The following is a 27,286-nucleotide window of genomic DNA, read 5'->3' on the forward strand; positions in this document are numbered from 1 at the left end:
GCATGATGCTGGCAAGCATAAAGTATCTGTCAACAAAGCCATTTAAAAATCTTCGTATTTATTATTTTAACTTCACCTTGGCCAGAGACTTTGGAAACTGGTTACATTACATTAATTGTTTGTGCTTTTTTTTTTTTTTGGTTTTGTTTTGTTTCTTCTGACTGCCATGTAGCACCACACTTGGGAAGAAAATATTTGTACACCTTACAAACAAACAAACAGCAATGCACATTTACTGAAACAGAATTGTTGTGGGTGATTTGTTAATTTCTTCTTTCATGAAGACCATAGCAACCTTGATATATTATTTTTAAACAAATCAGACCTTGAGACAAAGCATAAGTTGGCAGCAAAACCCTCTGTACAACACCAACCACCAAAAAGCAAGGAGGGGGACAGGACAGAAAAAATAACTGAGACATTTAAAAGTGTTCAAGAGATAGCAAGTGATCAGTTATAGTACTATTTCAGGTGAAAGTCAAATTACACACATCTATTACGCAAGGATGAATTTTAGCCACCATTTAGATGCATGCCACGGTACCACCATCACTCAAAAGCAGCTGACTTACCAAAGAAGTCAAATGAAAAGGGGTCCCTTCCACCAAAAAACTCCCTAAAGACATCTTCTGGGTTACGGAACGTAAATCCATATTCAAACGGGCTGTCAAAATGACTACCACCTGCAGAAAAAGAAGTCACATTTCACAACTCTTCACACTTCAGAAACACAAATTATTTGAGTTGTATGTATAAGCTGTATGTGTTTCTATATTTTCTAAAACATAAAATTCCAGTTTTTCACAATAGTCCATACCTGGTTTATCAGACGGATTTTCTCAATATATTCCTCAAACCACCTTTAATACATATGAGTGAGACTTTCATGTTAAATTAACTCCTTCTGCTAAACTGCTCTACTGTATCTAGAATTACTATGAATAGATATCCCTAAAGTTAATAGTAGCCTACAAGGTTTTTTTTTTGTTTCGTTTTTGTTTCTAATCATTTATGTTCGTCTGCACGTTTCTAGACATCAGTATTTATTTCTCACTGTACTTAAAGTACACATTTGACTAATAATGAAAGCTTTATACTGTGAGTTTAAAAAAAAAATCAGAGCTTTTTGTAGATGTTGAAGTCTGGTGCATCTTTACTCCCTGAATCAGTATCATCTTGTGATAGTTTATTTGATATCATTTTCCAGCACTTGGTTTATATTGGTGGTTTTCAACCTTTTTTCATTTGCAGATCCCTAAAATATTTTGAATGGAGGTGTGGAGCTCTGTGGAAATATTAGACTGTGGACCACAGGTTGAAAACCACTGGTTTGTATTATACAAAGAATCTCTGAATTACACTCTAAAATTACACAAGCTCTGAATTACACAAGCTAAAATTAAACACCTGAGTTGTTAAGACTATGCTTATGGCTATCCTTTTTAGCAGCATTTGGGAAGAATTTCTCCTCTGATAAAAATAAGTCTTTGAAAGACTTATTTATTTTTATAAACAAACTTAGTGGTTTCATTTTTACTCTTAATTCCAGATTCTGCATTGCAATAGTTAATGATATATCTGTTTAAAAACCAACTGATAACTGGAATATGCTTTAGAAAAATCGTAGTCTTCTTTTGGTCTTTTGCTTTATAAACATTTTTTTCAAAATTTAAATGTTGGGCCAAGTTAGCATCTAGCTTGCTTTTCCTGACTTAGTTCAACTATACAGACTTAAATTCCTGTTATATATTTTTTAAAATATTGTTTTGGACTAGCCAGAACTAATTCCAGCCAGTGAATCTGATTATTAGGGTCAGATCAAGTTGGTACTCTAGAGTATGTGCTAACACCACACCCCTAGTGGCTCTGTTTCTACGTAATTTAATTTCATTTAAAAAAGATTTTAGCCTTTTATGGCTACAAATGCTTTTCAGAGCATGAACTAATCTAACTTAAATGAGTCTGCAGAGTGGAACAGTTTGTTATAGTCATTCAGATTATATGGAAGGAAACACGACAAGTGCCTACATACCTCCACCTCCTCCATTTAAGCCTTCTTTTCCATATTTGTCATAGATGTCACGTTTTCTGGCTACAAAAAAAAGTCAATGCCATCAGTAAAGCTGCATTTGGAAGCAGTAGAAATGCAGTATGTATTATTGATGTACTCAGTTGAATTTTATCAAACCAAGTTTATTTAAGGCATGTTTGTCACAGAAAATGCCAAGTAAAATATTTTGCTGAGGATCATCAAAGCACTGTGGGTGCAGAAAATACAGTTCGTAAGTGTCAATTAAGTTCTAGCAGCAGCTAAAAAGGTGTCAAGTTCACCATACTGTATCACAATTTCCATTGTTGGACGCTTTAGTATGTTGAAAGGTAGCTCTTTCTCAGAAGGAAGCCTATGGTCTTCATGTGTGTAAATTTAGTAAGATAACTAAAGGTATTGTGGCAAAACTGTTGAGAGACTTAGCCACTGTGATATCAGATTGGGGGAAGGCTTCTTTCAAAAAGGATTACAACCATTGCGAAGTACAGATGCAGGGTGGAAAAGAGCACAAGTGAAGGACAGAGGTGGTTTAGCACAAAAAAGCTGACTGAATTTACTTGCTTGCCATATTGGGGAGTCCATGGGTATGCAAAGCTTCATTGTCTCTAATCTTTTCCCAGGGCAAATTTTTTGGGGGAGAGAAGTAAATGAAGTCTGTAATATGGTAAGAGTTCAGTCTGAACTTTTAATCCTACACAGCAGCTGAAAAACATGGGGCTTATTGCTCCAGCAGTTCAGACACACTCTCCTGGAAATGCAAGCAAGAGACATGCCAAAGGATTTGACAAAAATCACACAAGTCTTATCCAGTTCCCACTGTAGTCTCCTCACTGACTAAGTTCCAGAAGGGAAGCCGTGTCAGTCTGTATACAGTAAAAACAACGAGAATCCTGTAGTACTTTAAAGACTAACAAATTTAATTTCTGCAGGCATAAGCTTTCGTGGGCTGCAACCCACTTCGTCAGATGCAAGAAATAGAAATCAAATGGCAGGTATATATATACATCCAAGTTTAAGGAACAACAATGGGGAAGTAGTTGAGGCCTATTCACAACCATTGATTAGGAGGTGAGAATTACTTCTTGTAATGAGATAGCCATTCCAAGTCTCTGTTTAAACCCAGTTTGATAGTGTCAAGTTTGCAGATCAGTTCCAGCTCTGCAGTTTCTCTTTGAAGTCTGTTTTTGAAGTTTTTTTGTAAAAGTATGGCAACTTTCAAGACAGAATGTCCTGGGAGACTGAAGTGCTCTCTGACTGGTTTATGGATGTTTCTATTTTTTGTGTCTGATTTGTGTCCATTTATTCTTTTGCATAGTGACAGTCTGGTTTGGCCAATGTACATGGCAGAGGGACATTGCTGGCACATGATGGCATATATTACATTAGCAGATGTGCAGGTGAATGAGTTCCTTATGGTGTGGCTGATGTGGTTAGGGCCTGTGATGGTGTCACTAGAGTCGATGTGGGGACAGAGTTGGCAACGGGGTTTGTTGCAGGGGTATGTACCTGAGTTAGTGTTCTTCTTGTATGGTGTATGGTTGCTGGTAAGTATTTGTTTCAGGTTGGGGGCTGTCTGTAAGCAAGGATAGGTCTGCCTCCCACAGCTTGAGTGAGTGAGGAACCATCTCCTAGGATAGGTTGTAGATCCTTAATGACGTGTTGTAGAGATTTTAGTTGGGTCTTTGTTGGGTCTGTCCTATAGTAGGTTACTTCCGGGTACCCGTCTGGCTCTCTCAAAGAAAACAACAGAACACCACTGGCCATCACCTAGAGCCCCCAACTAAAATTTCTTGCAAAAACCCATCTCTGTTCAAAATTGTAATAACAAACTTAATAAAATTATACGAGAATTGATTGTATCTTCAACCATTCTCCAGGGTTAAAATAGACATGCTTAATCAAAAGCTATGGTACCTGACCATCTGGATATCAACAGTATGATTGGTACAGGCTGATTACGAAAGTAAATTAAATTTTTACAGATACATTACACTGAAATAACCATTCTGGTGCAACATGGGAAGAGTTGTAGAAGATCAGACCAGAAGTCCATCTAGCCCAATATCCTCTCCCTAACAACGATAAGAGGCAAATGTTTCACAGGAAGGTGCAAGAAACCCAGGGGATGACAGTCATGGAATAAGTTGCCCACAGAGAAAGTTTCTAACTAACCCTTATAAATTAAGCACAAGAAACCAGAACATAAGGCAGAGTGAACAAGTCTGTAGCCTGCCCTATTGTGAGAGGCAGAGTAGATAAAGGATAATTTCTGCTAGAGCAGCGCTTTCCCATAGTTACTTGTTGCAAGTGAAGTTCATAATGGCATTTCTGGGGGGGAGGAGTTACTCCTCTTTACTTTCTTTCTTCTCTCCAGGGTTCAGGTTGACAAGTATATGGAAAGAAGGGAGACGTTGCTATATTGTAGGTCTTATACAAATAGTCATGTTAAGATTACCAACAGGACTGAAACTTCCTATGTGACCAGTCCATGTGCAATGAATGTTTCCGGCAGCGTTAATGTAGATGGAATAGGTGAAGGGGACAATGCCTGTTTATATCAGGTTTACTTTTCTGGGAAGCAGAGAAGGGGAAGAGTTAAAAAAAGTCAAAGAATTAATTAGATTAGTAGGAAGCTTTATTTTCAATACTCTTAAACACTTAAAGAGATAGCTGATAAAGATCTTCCTTGGTATATAAACACCAGAAATAGCATAGGCAACTGCAGTAAGTTATCTGAAGATATGGAATATAAAAGTTTCGTAAACTATTTGGTTGATGGTTCAGTTTAGCTGCTGACAGTGCTCTGACAAAAAAGTTATACTGAAGGGAAACTAAAGTGACCTCTTGCTTATAGTAGCTCCTATTAAAGTTGTTCAGAAACAAAATTGTTTAAGTGTTTCCTACAAGAAGTTAATCAATACAAAATATTAAAACCAATTAGACTTTAGGACTCCCAATGCCCATATCAGTAGTTTTAGATGATTCTAAACACCCTGTAAGGCTTGTCAGCACTCTTATTATGGGACCCAAAAAAAAGAAAGACAATTGTGAAATTTCAGCAACTTCTACACTAAATTTATAAAAGTTAATTTTATAAAGACAAGTTAGATAAATACACCACCCATACATTCTTTCAAGTTTCCCATGGCTACACAAACCACTCCATGGATTCTTTCATGTACATTACCCACCAAGCCATATGGAAAGATTGCGTAATCTGTTTAGGAGATTCCTTCATGACATATCACCTCAAGAATTTTGTAGCTTTCAAAATTTTGTAGCAGGGTACTGACCTTCTGACAAGCATATTAGAAATTAAGTGATGTTATATTTAGAGTTACCCTTTTGCTGCTCTTGATTAATGAAAGGGAGAGGAAGGGAGGCTTTTGGTATTCAGATCTATACAACAACTTACCATGATCAACTGCTGCATACAGCTGGCTAGTTGGTCAAGAAGAAAAATATTTGGACTAGCTATCCTATTAACATGATGTGAATTAGAAAAAAAATGGAAAACCAACTGGTGAGAAGAGGCTTTTAGGGGGTTAGGAGGAATTATAACCACCATGGCTTCAGCTAATGGTTTCCAAATACATATTACTTAAAATTCCATGCATTCAAGTATTTATGAACTCCTGTAGATGATTCGTTAATCACAGATCTCTGTATACTCAGGATTTAACATGTAGGATTAAACTGTTACATCAACTCGTTCAAGATATTTCTTGTGTCTTTGAATTTCTCAACTCCCCACCCCCAACACACTGTACAACTACTTCCACTTCTTTACAAGAGCACCAAATTGACCAGCTAACAACAACAACAAAAAGTGTCATTTGTGGACCAATTTTAGAAGAATCCCTTAAAGCCTATGCTTCTTTAGCACTTCCACTACAGCATCCCATAACCAAAGATTACTGTTGCCAAAATCCCTTTTAAAATACTTACCATCTGACAAAACCTCATATGCTTCAGCTACTTGCTTGAATCGTCTCTCAGCTTCTTCTTTATTGTCTGGATTTTTATCAGGGTGCCACTTTAATGCTAATTTGCGATACCTGAAATGAAAAGGGAAGATAAATCACGCTCTATTTCAGTAAACTCACTCAAGCATCACTCAGATACACACAAGAAATAAAGGCATCATAATAGGAAATCATGAATTAGGACATTTAGTCACTCAAAGCTGCTTTGTAGACCTATGCCAAGAAGTTTTGCAGATACATAGATAAGTAACTTAAACTGTCAAGGTACCCTCCAGTTTTGCTAAAGAAACATTTTTACCAGAAGTCAGTTACCCCTGGATTCTGTTGAAAGTTGGAGGCCTGTTTGGAAACAGTCAAAGGAGTTTAGCTGTTTCCATGATTCCCTTTGTTCTCTCAATAACGTCCCTATGTATCTCAGTAGGTTACCTCAGAGTAAGGGGGTAGTTGACAATTTGGTTTTCAGAGGCAGTTCTTGCAAGAGAAATTAGGCCTATCTTCTGTTCTGCCAACTACTGCGAGGGGAGAACTGGGTTGGTATGTATGAAGATGGAAGGAGGAAGGGTACAAAGAGGCCTCTTTGCCCAAGCCTGTATATCGGGAAGCCACAGACACTTTCTGCTGCACACTCTCCTCAGAGCTCCAACAAACATCCAAGCAGGAATTAATGCTATACCAGAATAGAAACTTTTTCCACATTGGTAAACCATTAGTGTTTTTGTGGACAGACAATCGCTGGAGGAACATGCTGAAGAGTTTGGAGGCTACACCCTATGCCCAAGTCCTATCCTGTGTAAAAGTGTTTTACGGTCTTGTCTCCCATCATTATTTTAGTGTGCAGATTATATTTGGGGGAGTTTTATGACGAAACAGGAGAATAAGCTTGAATGTTTGAGTTAAGTATTAGCCATACAGGTATGCCTACCAAAAAAATACAGCTCTAATTCACTACCAGGGTTTGATTAGCCTAAGACTTATATACTAGAATGGGGCTGGAAACTGACACAGCAATTACAAATTACTGAAAACTAGAATTGTTACAAAATGTTTGGCAGGCCATGAAAGCAAGATGTTCCACAAGAAGAGCTTCCTCCCAGTTGTTTCTGAAAAAAAGTGATTTGAAACTAAGGTATCTGTCACACATTCACTTTATAAGTGTGTTGCTGCCAAACAGCTATATCTGTTTTATATCTGCAAGAAATGCACAGAAGACTAAATTAAAAGCTGTATCTAATTTCTCTAAAACTTTCCTAAATTTAAATGTGTTCACCTCTCTATAGTAGCAGATGTTCAATCCATTAAGTCAAAGCATGGAAAACAGATCTTGTCTGTTAAAATGGGAGAGTTAATTTCCCAGAAAGTTGCTTTATATAATTTTTTTTTTTTTTTTTTTTTTTTAAGACCTCATCTTGGAAATGTTTGATATTATACTGCACAATACTCTTCTAAATATGAAAGTGAATGAACGCCTTGTGAAAGGTCAGACTGATAACTTTGGTTGATCCACACAGCAGATGTTGCCTCTGCCTGTGCTGTCTCAAAACCTGAGGCACACTTGAGGGCAGTGTCCGTACAGACTAGAAGAGAACACTTCTAGGGACCATGCAGTTAAGAGTGATTTACAGCTTCTGACTAACAGCTCAGTGTTGTTCTTGCCCCATTCAGCTCTCTGTGGAAATCACCTTGAATAATATTTAAAGTTATTACTCCACATTTTGAAGAAGTATCTACAAACTCATCCACAATGTTAATAAGAAGCCAGTTAAAAACCTAGGATAAAGGAAGTCGCACGTAGCATGGTAGACTAGTTCGCAAATGGTGGCCCATGGCATACTTCCAGAAAGCCCTCAGTCTCGAAACTGTGTGAAAATTCTGTGAACTGCAGAACTTTAAGGGCTTCTAGAAGCTTTTTGACCAAACTATCTAAAAAACCAACTCCTCTTCACACGTATGAAAGGCTGCTCCTGGTCTTTTATTTGTGTTTGTTCCAGTCTGAACAAGTTTGCAAGTGACACCAGAAACGGAGGGATAGCGCATACATAGGAGGACAGCATCAAATTACAAAAGAACTTGAATGAAGCAGTGGAGGTTTGCAGGAAGCAAGAAGAGATTTGGTAGTGGTAAACATGCAGTCTACACCAAGAGGAAAGAAAGAAAATTAATAAGAGGCTGCAGCCAAGGAAACGCGAGTGATCCAAGAGAAGTTTAACCTAAAATGATCTACAATAAGAGGATTGGGAACTACAGAGTTAAGTAATTTAGTCTAAATGAGAAACAAAATTGGCACTGATAAGTACACTAGAATGAACAGCTGATGATCTAATCCAGGGCATTTTATGTAGACAGCCTCCTTTATTTTTATAAAACCCTCTATCTGAAAGTGATCAACCCATATATAGAAGTTAATCTTTAAAAGAGCTGGGGATCAGTTTTTTAAAATGGTTCATGTGCTTTATTAGGATACAAAGGTACCTTATGAAACGTTTCTCCTGATGTGTGCACACATTAAATGAAAGATGGATTTTCTGGAGCACTGCTGATCTCACTAATAATGAAAGTTTTCTGAATGACTAATATTCATACCAATACTTTAGATATGAAATTTGATACCTAGAGATCAAGTGTGTAAGTTTATTTATGAGAATATTCCGTCTAATCTTACACACCAAGTAAATGGTACTTACGCCTTTTTAATGTCTTCTGGTGAGGCATGCCTAGGCACTCCTAGAACGTCATAATAATCCACCATGTTTTAACAGTTGTCTTGTTAATGACAGCAAGTCCTGCAATTACAAGAACCTTTTACTAAACAGGTACAGTACTACAACCAGGTAACATGACATCTCTCCCATTAAATGAGATAACAATTGATTTTAAAAAATCCAAACATTTCCTACAAACTGTAGTACAAGGAGGAATAATCTGGTCCTATGTCTGTAGAAAATAAGGAAAGTTACACTGCTGCAGTCTGGTTTTATGCACTCCAATTCTGTCGTTTAGGTAGATATTGGACTGGACAGGGAGTTAAGTCATTTCTCATTAGTGGATATGAAGTAGTGACATTTTCTCACATAGGAAAATGTGTCAAGATCTTTTTTGTTGCTATTGTTGTCACTTTTCTACATAATGGCCTGTGACTATACACGTATGAAGTTTGGCTACCCTTGTATTTCCCTGGTACCTTCTTCATACTAGAGTACTGCTTCCATTGCAAGCCTCCCTTCAAGGAAAGCATGCAGAAATGTGTGGTTACTTCAGAAGCCTGCAGTGCTGCCAAGTTTCCTACAACTAAAGGAACGAGACGGATGTAATTTCTACTAGTCATTCATAAGATCCCAAGGATGCTGAATGGGATTCTTAAAAAAACAAAACAAAACAAAAAAACAAAACAAAAAAACTTGTCATAAATCACTTGAGAACCAATTCAGAAAGTTAAATTATCTTGAATGTATATATTCAAACCCAGGCATAAAGTTACTACAGAAGTCATTAGTCTATAAAGCATCACTAAACTCAGTTTGCCAGTCATTCATCTCTTTTATTATGAAAATTATAGCCAAGTGAAAAGCATCCACTACACTGGCTCAAATCTAGAAGATGAATCAGGCACCTTGAAAACAAGATTAAAATTGTTTATCAAGATTAAAACACCAAAATACAATTTATATTAATATTAGATGTTTAATAGCAAATAGCTAGGCATTTTATGAGATGTGATTTAAGTGAACAAATGTTGACTTATTTTGGTTAGAGCAGTGTTTCTGAATTGGTGCTCTCCGCGCCACCAAAAAAGGGAAGATGTCCCGGATTTTTCGGCGGAGGGCATCGAAATGCTGACCTAGTTGTTTGTATATAATTCTTATTTCAACTTTTTTTTGGCCTCATATATTAAAAATACTGTTAAGAGTTTGGGGGGGTTCCACAATTATTTATCGAGTTCAAAAGGGTTCCGTGGCCAAATTTAATTGAGAAACACTGGGTTAGAGCAATGATCTTGTCCAGTTTTAAAAAAGGGGGTCGTGATGTTTTCGGTCACCATTAAAATCCAGAAAAATAATGTTAAAGGGAGTTCATGTAAATCCCCACTTCAGTTGAATCTGAAGTACGTGAGTCTTTCTGGAATCCTACCAGAGACCTCAGCTAGTTTTTACCTCCTTGCTGAACTGTGCGAAACAATTTTTTCTCCCTTCATCAATTTAAGCCACCCCTGCTTATTACTCCACTTTAAGATTTCCAGTCATCACACATCTGAACTCATCTGTTTTAGTTCCAGTATTTTTCAAAAGTTTTAAATCCTCTGAGTGATAAATTCAATGGATCAAGCCAACATTTTAAGGAATTGTGAAATACAAAGTCACCCAAGTTAAATGTCAAAACTTCATTAACACACTTAAGGTTATCTGGTGATAATCTTCTCCATAGGCATGAACTTTATCATGGTAAAATTAGGCAAAATTCACAGAAGAATCATGGTAAAAATTAACAAAATCATGTTTGTGTAATCATGTGTAATAATTTAACAATGAAGTATTATAGTATAACATTTATATGAAAAAACATTAATGCAAAGAGTTTTCACTTCCTTGACAAAGTACACTATTTTGAAGTTATATATACATATTGTGCAATCATTTTTCAAACAAAATGAAAAACTATAGAACGAAAATAACTGATTCTTTTTAGTAAAGTCCCTTTTGCAAACAGTTCCAATTTTGGTAAAACAAGTTATACATACACAGATTGTTATTTTTTTAATGTGGTGTCTGTTGTCCCCAAGCACATTTTTATAAAATGTTGACAATGTTGGCAAGTTTCAGATTAGCTGTCTGCCCACAACACAAGATCAGGAATTTAATTTGTGACTTGAGTATGAACTCTTCATAAGCTGTAAGCTTGTTCATGATTCAGGGTGTCAACTTTTTTAGAGCCAGGGGATTGCAGGACCCCCGCCACCTATGGCAGCTGAGAGCTCCAAAGCCCTCACAGCTCCCAGCAGCTAACAGTTTTGACCACACTGCCCCAGGACATGGGGCTGAAGCTGAAGAGGATAATTTTACAGAGGTATCTGAAAGTCCATGACCACTGTGACAAAATATTATCTTTAATAATGCCATTCCAGAACACAGAGTTCAGCAAAACTAAAATATCTGACAAATAGGAAATAGAAGTAAGGAAAATCCCACAGCCTTAACCTCTTCCTCTTTAAGCAACATCCCAACACATCCATCGTATCTTCTCCTCCCTCTCTGCCCCTCACACCCCACTCTTCAGGCAGGGGGAAAGACAGGCAATACCTGCACTTCCCCTACACTCAAACACTGAGCCTGCTCTCCTGACAGAATACCACACTTGTAAAATATAACCACCACTTTATACCCTCTTAAAACCACTTCACACTTCAGAGGGTAACATATATACTTTCCTCACCCATCATTAAATCCACTGCTCTCATATCCTACCTCACTACTGACAGTACCCATGGCAAGAAGACCCCAGAGCTCTGCTGCTGACACAACCTACACGATTCTGTACTGAAATGATGCAGACTGGAACCTCAGGGTACATATGCATCCATTTCCTTTGGTAGACACACAGGTTTGTGGGGGACTAAAACTCAGATCTCCTCATACTGCTGTCGCAGCTGCCCTAAGTTACTCTAACTCATTCTTCCATCATACAATACAGTTACACTTAACACAGTGAATGTAGCTGGGACACACACAGATAAATACCCAATGGCTACTAACAGCTCCAGAGGTCAGAGTTAAGATTGTATGGGTATTTAGTTTTGCTGAACCCAGCATTCTGGAAGGGAATGAGCTATCACTGTGCAAACTTAACTGTTAATGATGGTTTTTGCCATTTAATTTCTTAGTTTTTTTAAAAAACAGGAAGAGAAACATTTTTAATAGGAGTTAATAGTTATTTAGACAGTTGTAGTTCTCATTTATGTTTGCAGCTGATATACTATTGTGGCAATAATCAACAGACAGCTTTTATACAGTGTTTCTCTTCAGTAGATTTTCTTCAGAAGCGTACATTATACCCATTTTACAGATGGGAAACAGGTACGGAGGTGAAATGACTTAGGCAAGGTCACCAAGCAGGCCAGAAGCAGAGTTAGCACTTCTCAGTCCAGTGGTCTTTCCACTACACCACACATTGCTATGCTCTCTGCTCCGGTGCACTTTGTTATAGTGGAAGAGAATAATGGTCATGCTTAGAAATATTTGTAATCTGTAGTTGCTAACAGGGTCAGCGAGAAATCTCATCCATGGCCTATGCCCCAAAACCTTGACAGTTCTATTACATGGCTGTTGGTTACTTACCTTCACAACTGTTGTTCTTCAAGATGTGTTGCTCATGTCCATTTCAATCTAGGTGTGTGCGCCCATTTCAGTCTAGGTGTGTATGCACCTCTGTGCAGTCACCAGAATTAATTTTCCCTTAACAGTATCCATAGGACCAGCTCTGGCGCCTCTGGAGCCCCATGCACATACTGCAGCATATGATGCCACTGGCCCTGCGCCTCCTCGGTTCCTTCTTGCTATCAACTCCGACAGCGTGGACAGAGGGCAGGCCATGAAATGAACATGAGCAACACATCATCTCAAAGAACAACAGTTACGAAGTAACCATCTTTTCTTCTTTGAGTACTTACTCATGTCGATTCCATTCTAGGTGACTCACAAGCAGTATCTCGGAGGTGGGCTCAGAGTTCACAGGTGAGCCATTCGCAGCACTGCCTTGCCAAAGCTGGCATCGTCCCGTGCCTGTTGAATGATGGCATGGGGGACATGAAGATGTGTACTAACGACCAGGTAGCAGCCTTACCTGTATCGGTACCTGCACCAGAAAAGCCGCTGAAGCTGGCGCTCTGGTGGAATGGGCTGTGACAATTCCCAGAAGAGGAACATTCGCTTGCTCGTAACAAAATTGTATACAAGAAGTCATCCAAGAGGAAATCCACTGGGAGGAGACCGGTAAGCCTTTCATCCTATCTACCACTGGAACGAAGAGTTTTGTGGTCTTACGGAACCATTTTGTCCTTTCGAGGTAGAAGGCTAAGGCCCACCTAATGTCAAGCATGTACCATTTTCGTTCCTTTTCCAAGCCATGCAGTTTCGAAAAGAACACTGGAAGAAATGCATCTTGGTTGTTATAAAATTGTGACACTATCTTGGGTAAGGTGGCCGAGTGAGGTCACAACCGGACCTTGTCTTTACAGAAGGCTGCGTACTGTGGCCCTCAAGTAAAGTGCCTATGTGCTGCATCTGAAGTCTTATGAGACTGCGTGGATCGAAGCCTCTCTAGTTCCCTCTTACCTGCATGCACAGTATTCGTAGCAGAGGGGATGTGGGTGGGATTGAAAACCAGATCGAGATGTGGGGGCTCTGTGCCTGTGCTTAAGGAACTGAAGGGGCTTCAATCCGCAGTCTCATGAGACCTCGGATGCACCACATGGCCGACGCACACGCGGGTCAACGGATACTACTTCAAACAGTTCCAGTGCACAGCGCTCATGCGCACGCACGTATGTATGTATGGAATCCAGGATGGAGGCTCTTCAAGATGTGCAGTCCGTTACAGTAAGTGACCTCTATTTCTTCTTCAAGTGCTGGTCCCTATGTGGATTCCATACATGGGTAGCATAGCAAGCAATATTCAGCCTGGAGGTGGAACCGAGGACTCAGTAGAAGTAAGTGTATAGGACTGTGCGGCCAACTGTCGCATCTGCTATTACTGACTGGGCTATGGTGTAGTGAGCGGTGAAAGTGTGGCTGGAGGACCACATTGCTGTTTTACAAGTGTATTACCATAGGATGTCTGTGAGGAGGGCAGATGTAGTGGCTTGCTCTCTTGTGGAAAGGCAATGATGCCAGGTGATGGAGAGACTCAGGAAAAGGAGTGACTCAGGAAAAGGAGTAACACTGTGATGCAGCGGAAAATCCATTTAAAGAGGTATTGGGAGGAGTGGGCACTATAGTGTTCCGCTATAGTGAGAAAGTCTAGGTCAGGCTAGGAAAGCATGGGAGCATTGGAGATAAAAGGCCAGAGCATAATAGACGTGGAGGGAACGTAATATATGATCCCTGAAGGTGGTGTATGGTTTAGGGTAAAAGGTTGGGAGATGAATGACTTGATTGAGATGGAACAGAGCAACCTGGGATAGAAACCTGGGATGAAGTCAGAGGGAAGTCTAGTCCTTGTGGAACACAGTAAAGGGTGGGTCAGCCATCATAGCTGCCAGTTTGCTGACTTGTTGAGCAGAGATGATGGCTCCTTAAAAAAAAAAAAAAAAAAAAAAAAAAAAAAAAAAAAAAAAAAAAAAAAATCCCCTTCATGAAGAGGTAGGTGAGGACGCAAGTGGCCAGGGCCTTGAAGAGTGGTCTGATGAGGGCTGAAAGGACAAGGCTAAGGTCCCAAGGGGGAGTAGGTTTCCAGACCAAAGGGAGGTATTGAGGAGACTTTGGGAGAAATTGAGTTGTGGTTGAGGGGCTGAAGGCAGGGAAGCCATCTATAGGCAGGAGGAAAGCACCGAGTGCCGCTAGGTGGACTTGAATGGAGGAGTGGACCGGGCCCAAAAAAACCAAAGGTGGAGTAGATAACCAAGGACAGTTAGTACAGACACAGCATCTAGGGGGTGACGGTGGCAGGATGCCCACGTTGTGAGATGTTTCCATTTGGCTTGGTAGCATGTCCTGGTAGCCGAGCATCTGCTATGCATAAGGACGTTGTGCACAGGTGTGGAGCACACATTGTCTACTTGCGAGCCTCATCCAAATACCAGATGTCTGGAGCACATGAGAGGAAGAAGCACTTGGTAGGTGTGCTGGACAGCTTGTAGTTCTAGAACGTTGACATGCATCCTTGCTTCTCCGTGGGGACCAGAGGCCTCAGGCTGCATAGAACCTCTTTGTGAGTGTCCCAGCCCCCAAGTGACACATCCGTGGTGAGGGTGGCGTGGGGTGTAGGAGAGTTGAAAGGGGTGCCTGTCATGACCTTGGATGGGTTTCACCATCACAAGAGGGAAGTCACAACTGAAGATGGGAGGAACACCCGTTTGTTGAGGTGGTCCATCTATGGATCACACAGAGTGAAGCCACAGTTGAAGGCACTGGATGTGAAGGCAGGCATATGGAATGAGAGAGGTGCATGCCGCCATGTATCCCATCAGTGAAAGGCACTGTTGGAGCGGTGTGTGTGGGGGCAACATCACAGTTTCGCAAAGAGGAAGTGAGAGCGACGAAGTGGTCCATTGGGAGGAAAGCCCATTCCACAAGGGAGCCCAAGTGCGCTTCTATAAAGATAAATTCTGGGATAAGTACGAGGGTAGACTTGTCCTTGTTGATGCAAATAACCAAGCTAGTGAAGAGGTCTCGCAGTATACAGATGGTAACAAGGAGGCAATCATGGTACTATAGATCACTAGGAGCCAGACATCCAGGTATGGAAACAGGGAATGGCCCACGTGTCACATATGGGCTGCAGCTACTGTGAAGACCTGTGTGAAAATGCAGGGGTAGTGGCGATCCTGAAAGGGAGGACACGGAATTGGTAATGGGAGTGTCCCACTATGAAAAGGAATTTGCGCTGGATGGGATAGATGTCCACATGGAAGTGCATGGAGAGTCACGAACCAGACTACAGAGGGAAGGAAGGAGATGATTTGGGGGAGTGTGACCCTTTGGAAATGGTACTTGCAGATAAATGGAGTTTAAAGCCCGTAGATCCAGAATGAGGCAAAGGCCACCTTCTTTTTGTGATAAGGAAATAAAAGCTATGGCCACTGCAGCGGCATGGAACATATTCTATGGCACCCTTGGGGAGAAGGGTGTACGCCTCCTTTTGGAGAAGGTCATGTTGAGATGGGTCTCCATGGAGGGTGACGAGGAGGGAAAGTCAAGAACTCTGAGGTACCCCAGTGGATGATGTCTAATACCCAACGATCGGTGGTAATCTTGCTCCATTTGTGTGCAAGAGCAAGATGGCCCCTTGAAAACAACTGGGAAGACTGAAGGAGGAGAGTGGAATCGAGAGTGGTGTGCAGGTCTTGAGGGAAAAGTCAAAAGTATTGTTTGGAGGGGCTCTGTGGGAAAGTGGAGAAGGTGGAGATGGCATGATATACAGATCATTAGGAGCGTAGGCAGCAGTGCTGTTCTTGCTGGTGCAGAAGGTAGGGTTAGTAGGCAGGCTGGGTGGGATGTCAAGGTCAGAAGGAAGCCTGGTTTTGTTAGTGAGTGGAGCCAGAGCATAAAGGCCCAAGGAACAAAGTCTGGCATGTGAGTCTTTGAGCAAGTGAAGACTCGGTCTCATCACTGAAAAGCTTCTGATTATCGAAAGGGAGGTCTTTAAGGATAGTTTGGACCTCCTTAGGGAAACCAGAAGTCTGGAGCCCAAGAAGAACCACACCTGATGCCAGGGAGTGTGATGCCATATCTGCTGCATCGACTGTCACTTGGAGGGAGACCTTAGCCACTAATTTACTCTCATCTAGGAGGGACTTAACCCGAACTTATCCTCGGGAAGTGAGGCTTGAAATTCCATCAATTTATAGTACAATCATACTTTGCCAGAATAACCTGGTGGCTGGCAATACAGAACTGCAGGCCCAGGGACGAATAAACTTTGGATCTGACCAGGTCAAGCTTTTTGGCTGCTTTATCTGAAGGAGTGGTCTTACAATGTTGCTGGCACGCTTGCTCTGCTGCCACTTGTAACACCAAAGAGTTGGGTGGTGGGTGCGTGAAAAGGAAATCAGTGTCCTTGGCTGGGACAAAGCAGCGCCTTTCTGCTCGTTTGGGTGTCGGGTACAGGATGCCGGTGCATGCCAGACAGCTTGAGCTGGTTGAAGGAGTGCACTGTGGATAGGGAATGCAGTGCCTCACGGCGCTGCTGGATGTCCAGGAACCTGTCCGGGGGTGGGGGTGGGGAGGTGTCCTTCACATCCTCAGCTGGGAGGTTGAGGGCCATTGCAATGCGATGCAGGAGATCCTGGTACTGGGGGGCAGAGAGATGGAGGAATGAGTGTCTCATGCGGGGATAACAAGGCTCCAGTTGGGATTATTGGTTCCAGGGACATAATGGTGTGCTGTGGAAGGGGAAGTGTACATGGCGAGGGTCAACAATACGGAGGTGGCAGGGCTACGTGGGCATGACAGGGGGTCCCAATGGTGTCAATAGGACCAGGCATACGGGTCTGTATGCACCGGTGGCCTGCGGAGGTATCGGAACCATGGCTCTGCGGGTGGTGCACACACTGGAATGTAAATCAAGTGTTGCAGCTCTGGATTATACGAGCGTGCAGGTGAAAAGGCAGGGCCTGGTTCTGAGGATCATTTGGAGTCTGATGGGTGGTCCATGAAGGGTGGCAACCTCAGGGCAGGCGGAGCTGCCGGTGCAAGTGATGAAGTTCCAGGCTGCGAGGCCCGTGTTTTACAGAGGAGCAAGAGTTTGTCTGCCAGTGATGGAGGTTGCAGGATTCCAGGCGATCCGTGCAACAACGGGGAGCCCGCAAAGGGCAGAAGCAGTTCTGCTGTTGGCATGAGGAGAGAGGCAGCCAAACATGCACAGTACCAGATGCAAGAGGCCAGACGGACCTAGCGGAGCAGAAGGAGCCAGGAGCTCCAGTGGTGGTCCGGTGACTGAGGTGGAAGATGATGCCGGTTGGCCACAGCGATCCTTAGTCTTGTGTTCCACCTCATATTTCTTTGGAGGTGGTGTTGCCGGATTATTGAACGACTTCTGACCTGACCTGGCATGGCTCAGGGAGGCAATGCTGCTTTTAGAGACAGTCCCTCGTGGGTATCTGCCCGTATGCCCAGGTCTGTGATTCATATGAGCATGATGGGGCTTTGATGGTGCCACCCTGGCAGAAGAAGCACTCACCAACGGCGAAGCTGGGCGCTCTGGTTGATCCGCCAGAGCCATGCTCAAGTGCGCACATGCGGGCACATAGCCTCCTCAATGAGGTGCTTACAAAGTCTGAGTTCTTGAGCTTCACGGGTTTGCAACAGGAAGGAGAGGCAGAAGGAGCAATGGGTGACAATATGGCTGTAAAGGTAGTGTTGATGCCCAATGCTCACTGAAGAGTGAGGGCACAAAGCCTAGTTCTTAAAACCAGCTTGTTGGGGCATAGTCCCCCACAGCAGGTAGCACATCCTGGATGGGGTAGAACCGCAGGAAGCTAACTATATTATGACTACTAACAATCAACTTACTAATAGAAGAACTATATACAACAACAGAACAGCCTTTAAGCTACGCAGTTCAAAAGATCGAAGAGGAAAGGTGTTCCGACTTTGGCCATGTGGCGGTAAGAGGGAACTAGAGGGACATCAACCCACGCAACCTCAGACACACCATATGGGCAACGTATGATGCACACACGAGTCGATGGACACTACTTCAAACAGTTCTGGTTCCAACGCATGGCACGCATGCACACCCTCATATGGAATCCACGTAGAAACCAGCACTCAAAGAACTACAGAATCCAAACCACCAAAAAAGAAAATTGACCTTCTGTTGGTGGTATCTGATTCAGATGATGAAAATGAATGTGCATCAGTCCACACTGTGCTGGATCATTATCAAGCAGAACCTGTCATCAGCATGAAAGCATATCCTCTGGAATAGTGGCCAAAGCATGAAAAGATATATGAATGTTTAGTATATCTGGCCTGTAAATACCTTGCAACGCCTGCTACAAAAGTGCCATGCAAATGCCTTTTCTCACTTTCAAGTGACATTGTAAATAGTTAGTCCTTATTTATAGCTTGAAAGAAGTTATTTCAGACTTAAATTTATGAAAGATTTGAAGTTTAGTGAAACTGCATTTTCAGAATGAAGTCATTTGTTCACAAGTTTAGCAAGTACACGACAGATTTTATTTCAATTTCTCAGTTGTCACAACTGTCAAAAGAAAAACAGCCCAAACTTTCAGCCTAAGTACAAAGTTTAAAGCTGATGTGATAAAAAGAGCCATGTGTTTTTGAGGCAAGGGAATGAAATAGCATTATATTAAAACTACAGATGAACACTATGGAGCATCATTCATGTAACAAAGAACAGGGTGAACTGATTTAAATCACCACTTTTAATCTTGTTTTGCAATTTACTCATTTTCCTAGAAAAAAATTGATTCTCATTGGCTGGCATAATTTGGTATTGTTTGCTAACCAGAAGGATGCCATGCTATACACATCTATTTAAGCAATTAAATAGCTTAACATACATATCTTCAAATTCTTAATTGTTTGCATTTTTATTAAATTATAAAATTATGAATGATGCAAGCAAATTTAGTCAATAAAAATGCAGCTATGCCAAGGTGTATTTGGATGGAAACTGGAATTCAATTAAAATACACAAAGATATCATTTTACAACTTCATTTAACTAATATTAAACTGTTACCTTCATTGTGCTGGCCACAAAGTTAGTTAATTGAGCTGATTGTTCCCCATCATCACATCCTTCGAGAATTTAGAACTAGAAGATCTCATCCTTTTACATCTAAATTTTATTCACAGACTGAAGAGGAAAGCAAGCTTTCCTGCTCTTCCATCTCCTTATCAGCTTCTCAACCTAGAATGAACTATTTGTCACTGAACTGAATTAACTGAATAAACTAAAAAAAAAAAAAGTTTGTTTACACCTGCAGAATAGACTGTGCTGCAAAAATCTGGTTTAGCACTTAGACTAGTTCCAGCTGCTTAGCCAGTGACTTCCATCAGTTCAGTGGTTTCACCTTCTTAAACGTTCAGCAGCAAATGTGTGCTGCTTGAATTAAGTGATTTAATAGATATTAAATTTCAGCCTTAGCATAGGTTGCCATAATTCCCAATGTTTAGAACACATCTTAAAAATTGGCTTTTGGTATAAATCTTAAAGTTTTTTTAGATTTTTATCCATCCTTACAATGGTTAATGTTAGCCAACATGAACAAACAAAGTATATTTGGGCATTTCTCAGAAATAATTCACTGACATATCTAGTAAAGCACGGAAGTCTAAAGAGAGTTCTAAAGTCCTTGTAAACATGCTGTATATCTTTCCTTTAAGGAGATAAGTAAAATGACCACTGGGTCCTACAGTTGTCATAACTCCAGCTTAAGACAATGCAACCTGGGAATAAGTAACCATAGGGAAAACAAGAAAAGCAGGGCAGTTGTGAAACAAGTTCGGTCAAATAATTCTATACTAATTTGTCATATCAGTGGGAACCATGCCTTTTAGAGATTAGCAGGCCTTTTCTAAAAATAGGACCCAAACCTCATTTTAAAAAAACAAAAACAAAATTTAATTTAAGTTTTATTTGTTATTGGGTAGTAAAGTTAAACACTATTAAAAGTGCCCTCGAGGAGCAACTATGATTTATCAGTAACTTGAACAAATTCTAAGTAGTCTTAACTACACTTGAGAAAAAAAAAAATTTCTCCCGCTATTTCTTTTGTACTATTTTCAGTCGTCATTTGAGCTCAACTGAGATACCATAACATGGCTGAAAAATACTGTTTAAAATGCAAGCTAACAATTCTGAAGTTGAGTTAGCTGACTCCACTCTAGGCTAAAATGCAGCCAGTCAAGTTACGGTACCTCAAGTGAGCTAACTGAAAAGCACAATCTTTCTGCTTGTCAAGACAGACCCTATGACAGAGGGTTACTGAAAGGCCATGGACTGCCTGAAATTGTGAGAACAGAGTATCAATACCACACTTAGTATTGCCCCAAATTTTGTTAACCTTAAAATGTGGCTATTTTGTTTACCTTAAAACGTGGCTATTTTGTTTAGGGCCATGTTTTGTTTCAAAGAAATCTTTAGGGGATTTAGTAATATCCCAGAGACATTAGGGGGTGTTTTTGGTTTAACATATTTAATGTTGGCCTGGAAAAAGCCTACGAAACTTCATATAATTGACATTTTGCACGTGGAACATTTCCATCAAGACAAAGGCCCTGTGGCCAAGCACAGCTGGCTCTACCATTTCCCTGAGAACTGGAAAGCTGTCTAGGTCCGTCCTTTTATTAGAACATTTAATGTGTCTACACACTTACGGCAGCATATTGAGTACAGACACTGCACACCCAGCTAGCACAAGTATTAATTGCAGGGAAGACAGTGAGGCATGGATTAGGCAAATAGAGTGGCCTACATGCCTGAAATCCCCTAGAAATCATACCCTACACAGCTCTCTACACACCAAAGCAGTGCCTCCCACATGTACAGTGCTATTTTTAGCAAGGTAGTAGTATCCCACTGCCTTCCCCTTCCAGAGTCTTTCCTTGCTGCATATAGCTACACTGGTAACAAGTGTGGACATAGCCTGTCTTTTACTGCAGTGTATAGCTACATGTGGAATGCCTGTACTATACACATCGCTGTAAATGTAGACCAAGCCTTAGGTAATGAGGAAAGACCCATAAGGCCTAGTCTTTAACTCAACTTGCTTGCTTTGTGTCAACTAGTCTTGTCTTGTCTTCACTAGGCTCTTAACTCAAATTAGCTAACTTGAGGTAAGGGTACATTTTTTTTCTTGGGACGACAGCTATATGACGCTGAAAGGGAGCAGGTATTTTTGAGGTCTCGTTTAGAAGAGTGATAGTTTATAAAAAAGTATTTCTATCAGTTGGAAGTCGGTGTAGACTAAGCTCCCAATACTTATGGCATTTAACACAGTAAAGCAGATTTAATTAGAAGCCTTGTAAATCCAGATTAATTGATGGGGATTATTTTCTTTTTTTAAAAAACATCTGAAGGGGAAAAAACTGTTAGGCAGTATCTCTGATCTTTGGAACCAAGAACTACCCATAGAAGTATTCATGAGATTCTATATCCAACTATTTTAACTTCTTACATCTGTTTTGTAAAGATTGGAATTTAAGTTTATTACCCCCATCCAGCAAATTTACTCAGCCTAGTACTGATAGGAGCCAGGTTTAAAGCCTCAAAGTTAGCCATTTAAAGATTATAGGTGAAACTTCATCAGCTCACTTTGTGGGCTGCACATTTCTTGATATGTGACCCTGACATGTCCAATAAGAGTCATAACTGGAATGGAGAGTGAGACTCTCCAATCAATGCATTAAGGGGCAAGCAGACTGCTTGTCCACAGACCTTTTCCAATTAACCTTCCAAAAGCAGTGTTATAAAGACCAACCAGCAAGCACTTAAACAAACCTACAAGCCATATATGTTATAGTACCTAAGGCAGCCAAATATTGTTGCATCACTGAAAAGTGGCTGAATGAGTTAACTGCCCTTTACAGAAGGAGCCTGGACCATGCTATCACTTAGGTCAAGTAAAGAAGGCAGAGTAATTGAAGTATAGCTCAATTCTCAGGTGCAGAAAAGACCCACAACTCAGACAAAATCCATGTCAATGCACTTTCAGCTAGCATGAATCCAGATGTTTTTATTTCAGTAGCACCCACAATATGGTAGCTGTTGTTCACATAGTTAGGAAGAGACAGAACAGTTTGAAATCAATATACTCAATTCCTCCTGATACACTTTACCCAGAAGTGCTGTTGAAAAGCTAACAATCAACAGACCTCCCATCCTAGAAACACTGAGGCTTCAACCTTTGGATACCTGGATATCTAGGTAGACCCCACCAGGGATATATTGGCTCAGGTCCACTACTTCTGCTGTGTAGAAAACACAAATTATGGAAACCTTCCAAATATACAGTAAGTGAAAGTTTAAGACATTTGTCAAATAAACTATCGAAAGCTGCTCCTGCACTGATTTCAGGGCAGAGGAATGCAGCAGAAAAACTTTTCTAAAGTTTTATTCAAACTAGTGACAATGCTGCTAATAAACGTTGCTATCATCTTCAGAGATCAATTATGTGTTAACTCCTTGCCTGCTGATTAAAATGTAGACTGGGGTATTTTAAAATACAAGTACTTTCAATGCAACACTAAAGCTAGCTGACCACTGAGCTTGAAGAGATGCTATGCTTAGCATAGGCTAGCACATGTATACATTTGTGAAACAGCTGCAGACTCACATGGCAAGTCAAGTCATTAACTTGAAAGTAATAGGATTAAACATGAATGTCAAGACAAACTAAACTAAATTAAAACTAAAAGAAAAGTAAATTAAGCTTTTAGAAGTATGATTTACTTCCAAACAACCTAAGTATGTCAAAAAACAAAAACAGCAATGTATCTGAATAAATTTTAAAGGAGGGTGCAATTCATGTGTGGAATAAGCTCAATCGGATGATCACTATTCTGCTTCTCTAAAATAATACCATCTTTGCTGTATTCTCACTTTCAAAGCAAGCAGCTCAAGGAAGGCCCCAAAAGAAAATGAATGCAAGGTTCAACTGGCAACAACTACAGGCCATAGCCAACATTAAAAACAGAAAAGCATATGGTAAAATACACAAGTTGGTAGAAAGCATTATAGCCAAGAAAAACCCACATAAAAATCAACCAACTTAAAAATGGGACAAAATGGGACAGGAGAGTCAAATCCCCTACCTGGAAACAAGGATAATAGAGATGGAAACTCTGGGAAGGCAGGATAATGCAGAGCCCATACCTCAGCTACTATTGCTACACTACCCATTAAATTACCTCATATCCATAACCTAGCTAAATCAGAGATACCAGAAGGCATGCATTCAAAATTAGGAACTATGCCAAACATCTACTCTCTCTCTCAAGACCACTGAACTAGAACTTCTTGAAATACCTTTTGTTTACTTTCATAGAGGTATTGAAAGTGTCTCATCTGATTCTTAATCAGGCTTTTAAAAAAATATCCCAATCATACAGTAGAGGCCAGACCTGGAAAATTTCATCCAGAAAGTCAGATTCATTCTAAAGTATCTTTTTCAATTGTAAGTTCTTTGAGAGCATGTCTATAGTATGGTTTGTAGCTATTGTACTATTTCATAAATTGGTCTTACAAGAATTCGTTTTAGAGTAAGGTACATCTGAAGTCTTTTTCAAAAAAGAAAAAAAGATTCATTGCTACTCTACAAAAATGTATTTTGAAGACAAAAATGAGATGTTTCGTCAGTAGAAAACTTTATATATATTAGAACTTCAGCAAAAACTGACATCTTGTATGTTCTGTTAGCTGTATGCTTGCAGCAGGATTGGCAGCTTCCTGAGAAAATCTAATCTAGTACAGGTGCTGACAAATACTGGCTTATACCAAGTTTACAATGGGAAAAATAATTGCATCAGTGTCCAGCAAGCATAGAACAAATCTTTACAAACTTCGGAGAAAAATTGAGGAATAGGCTCAGTCTATCCACTACATCAAAGTCGATCTTTGCTACAGAATGCTACATGACCAAATGGAAGTGGACTGATGAAGCATACAGTTGCAGACTAAGCCTAACTGTGCTTTTATCGTCATATAACCAAATGTTTCTGATTTTTGTTTATATAATATTGAAAACTGAAATACGAGTCACGACATGTATAACTTCCTTAAGAAAACACTGCATCAAAGTGTATAGACATTCTGATGTTCAGTATGATAATTATATTAGTATTGCGCCCACTGCAGTTTTATTTTATTTGTACAACCCTAAATTAATTTACTGCCTCATGTAACCACAATTTGAATATGTATTTAAAAGTGTAATCTGGTGTGTAGTAATGAAACAGTTTTTAAAATAAAAAATGCCTCTAACGACTGACTAGCCTTTACCAGAACGGTAAAAAACATTTTATCTGGTAAAAGCCACCTCTGGTAAACACCATGCCATCCCTGGGTTGGAGACTACAAGGATTTCTGTTAAGATTTATGCACTGTCAGGCTCTACTGCAATAATATTTTATGAGATCAGTAGCATGCGTCAGGCCCCCTAAAATTCCATAAATCAGCTGAAGCAATGATCAACAATAGAATAGGACGGATAAAATCGGACCTAAAAAAAACAAATATTTGAACTGGATTTCTCTAAATACATTTTTATTTAAAAACAAACATGTTTAAAGTTATATTTGAAATGATGAAAGTCTGTTAAAGCCTACGGCCCAGATTTTTAAAGGTATTTGGGCATTGCAGAGGTCAGCATTGCAGTGCCTAACTGATTTAGGAGCCTCACTTTAAAATGGATTTGAAAGGAAGACAAGTGGCGAGATAAGGTAAGCTGCAAATTTTGCTGTTTAGGTTCGTCAGGACTAGAGAGGACCGTGAGAAAGTTCAGATGCACCTAAATAAGCAAAGTGGAATAGACAATATAAAGGCAAATGAAGTTCAATATTAACAAACAAAATACAACACATTGCAGGGAAAAATTTGAACTACTCATCCAGCTAACAGAATTCTACATTAACTGTATAAACATAGAAAAGGACCTGTGCATTTCTGTAGGCAGCTCAATGAAGACCTCCGCACAATGTGCAACTGTTGTCAAAAAGCAAACGTTAGGATGCATAAGGGATAGGCTACAGCATAACAGGAAAGTTATGCTATATAAATCAATAGTTTAATTTCATTTGAAGTAGTGTGCAGAACTGGTCATCCCATCACAAAAACTGCAGAATTAGCAGGGAACAGAAAAGGGCTACAAGAATGATCAAGGTCACGGAAAAATTCATATGAAGACTGAAAATGTTTACCTTAAAGAAAACAAATAAGAAGGGACGTCTTGGTATTCACCCAAAAGTTCTGAGGCAACTCATGAAACTACAGAACTACTAACTGATATGTAACCTATCACTTAAGTTGCCTTTGCTACCCTTCAGCCACCTGGTGCAGAAGCTAACATGTATTTTTCAAAAAGGCACCAAAGGTGATCCTGGCAATTACAAACCAGTAAGTGCCACTTTTTTACTACAGTTTCAACCAGTTTGCCTGGTACTGAACAGAATTATCAGACACAGATACACGTGATACTTTGGGGAAGAGTCAACATGGCTTTTGTAAATGGAAATCATGTCTCAACTTATTAGAATTCATTGAGGAAGTCAAACATGTTAACAAGGATGATCCAGTCGATAGTGTACTGAGACTTTAAGAAACCCTTTGAGAAGGTCTCTCATCAAAGGCTCGAAAGCAAACTAAACAGTCCTGGAATAAGAAGAAAGATCCTCTCATAGATCAGTAAGTGGTTAATTGATAAGAGACAAAGGATAGGAATAAGCAGCCAGTTTTTAAAACAAAGAGGTGCATACTGGGATCCCCCTCAAAATCTGTTAACCTGTGTTGTTCAACATATTCATAAATGATTTGGAAAAGGGGAATGAACGGTGAGGTGGCAAAATTTGCAGATGATTCAAAATTACCTGAGATAGTTAAGTCCAAAGCTGACTGCAAAGCGTTACAAAGAAATCTCAGAAAACTGGGTGAATGGGTGACAAAATAGCAGATGAAATTCAATGTTGATAAAAGCAAAGTCATGCACATTGGAAAAAATAATTCCAACTACACATACAACATTATATACTAAATTAGCTGTTACTACTCAAGAATGATCTTGGTATCATCATGGATAATTCCCCAAAAACCATCCGCTCAATGAACGGGGGCAATCAAAAAAGCTTACAATGTTAGGAATCATTAGGAAAGGGATAGATAATAAGACAGAAAATAACATAATGCCACTATAAATCCACCGTACACCCTTAGTGTGTACTCAGTGCATAGCTTGACTACTCAGTGCAGTTTTGGTTACCTCATCTCAAAGAGATATTAGAATTAAAAAAGATGGAGAGAAGGGCAACAGAAATGATTAGAAGTATGGAACAGCTTCCATATGAGGATAGGTTAAAGAGACAGACTTTTCAATTTAGAGGAGAGACAACTAAGGGGGGGATATGATAGAGGTCTATAGAATCATAAATGGTATAAAGTGAAGGAACTGTTATTTACCCCCTCACATAAAAGGCAGTGGGTTAAAACTAACAAAAATGAACTTGTGGAACTCACTGACAGGGGATGTTGTGAAGCCCAAAACTATAACAAGGTTAAAAAAAAAACTAGATAAATTTATGAAAGATAGGTCCATTAATGGCTATTAGCCAAGAGGGTCAGGAACGCAATCCCATGCTCTTGGGTGTTCCTAGCCACTTACTGCCAGAAGCTGGGAGTATAGATCAGGGGATGGATCACATGATGACTGCCTGTTGTGTTCATTCTCTCTGAAGCACCTAGCATTGGCCAGTGTCTGAAGATGGGATACTGAGCTAGACGGATCATCGATCTGACCCAGCATGGCCATTTTGCTCTTAAGACACGATAAAAGTACAGAAAATGAGCAGTATAAAATGAAACAA

At 40.1% G+C, this 27,286-nt stretch overlaps 1 protein-coding gene across 6 annotated transcripts in view; it reads right to left on the minus strand.

Annotated features, from left to right (window-relative positions):
• The window catches only part of DNAJB6 (DnaJ heat shock protein family (Hsp40) member B6), a 101,387-nt gene that overhangs the window by 67,919 nt on the left and 6,182 nt on the right, over positions 1 to 27,286 (minus strand). For all 6 annotated transcript variants that reach the window (XM_067542705.1, XM_067542706.1, XM_067542703.1 and 3 more), the window contains exons 2-5: positions 8,718 to 8,816; positions 5,999 to 6,108; positions 2,033 to 2,092; positions 573 to 683 (exon numbers count right to left, since the gene is read on the minus strand). In XM_067542705.1, coding sequence (XP_067398806.1) covers positions 573 to 683; positions 2,033 to 2,092; positions 5,999 to 6,108; positions 8,718 to 8,782 — 346 coding nt within the window. In that variant the 5' untranslated portion in view covers positions 8,783 to 8,816. The remainder of the gene's footprint in view (positions 1 to 572; positions 684 to 2,032; positions 2,093 to 5,998; positions 6,109 to 8,717; positions 8,817 to 27,286) is intronic.

This window comes from Emydura macquarii, unplaced genomic scaffold, assembly GCF_026122565.2.
Source record: "Emydura macquarii macquarii isolate MOO-44397 ecotype Brisbane River unplaced genomic scaffold, CSIRO-AGI_Emac_v2 contig_719, whole genome shotgun sequence".
In the NCBI taxonomy this organism is placed as follows: Eukaryota; Metazoa; Chordata; order Testudines; family Chelidae; genus Emydura; species Emydura macquarii.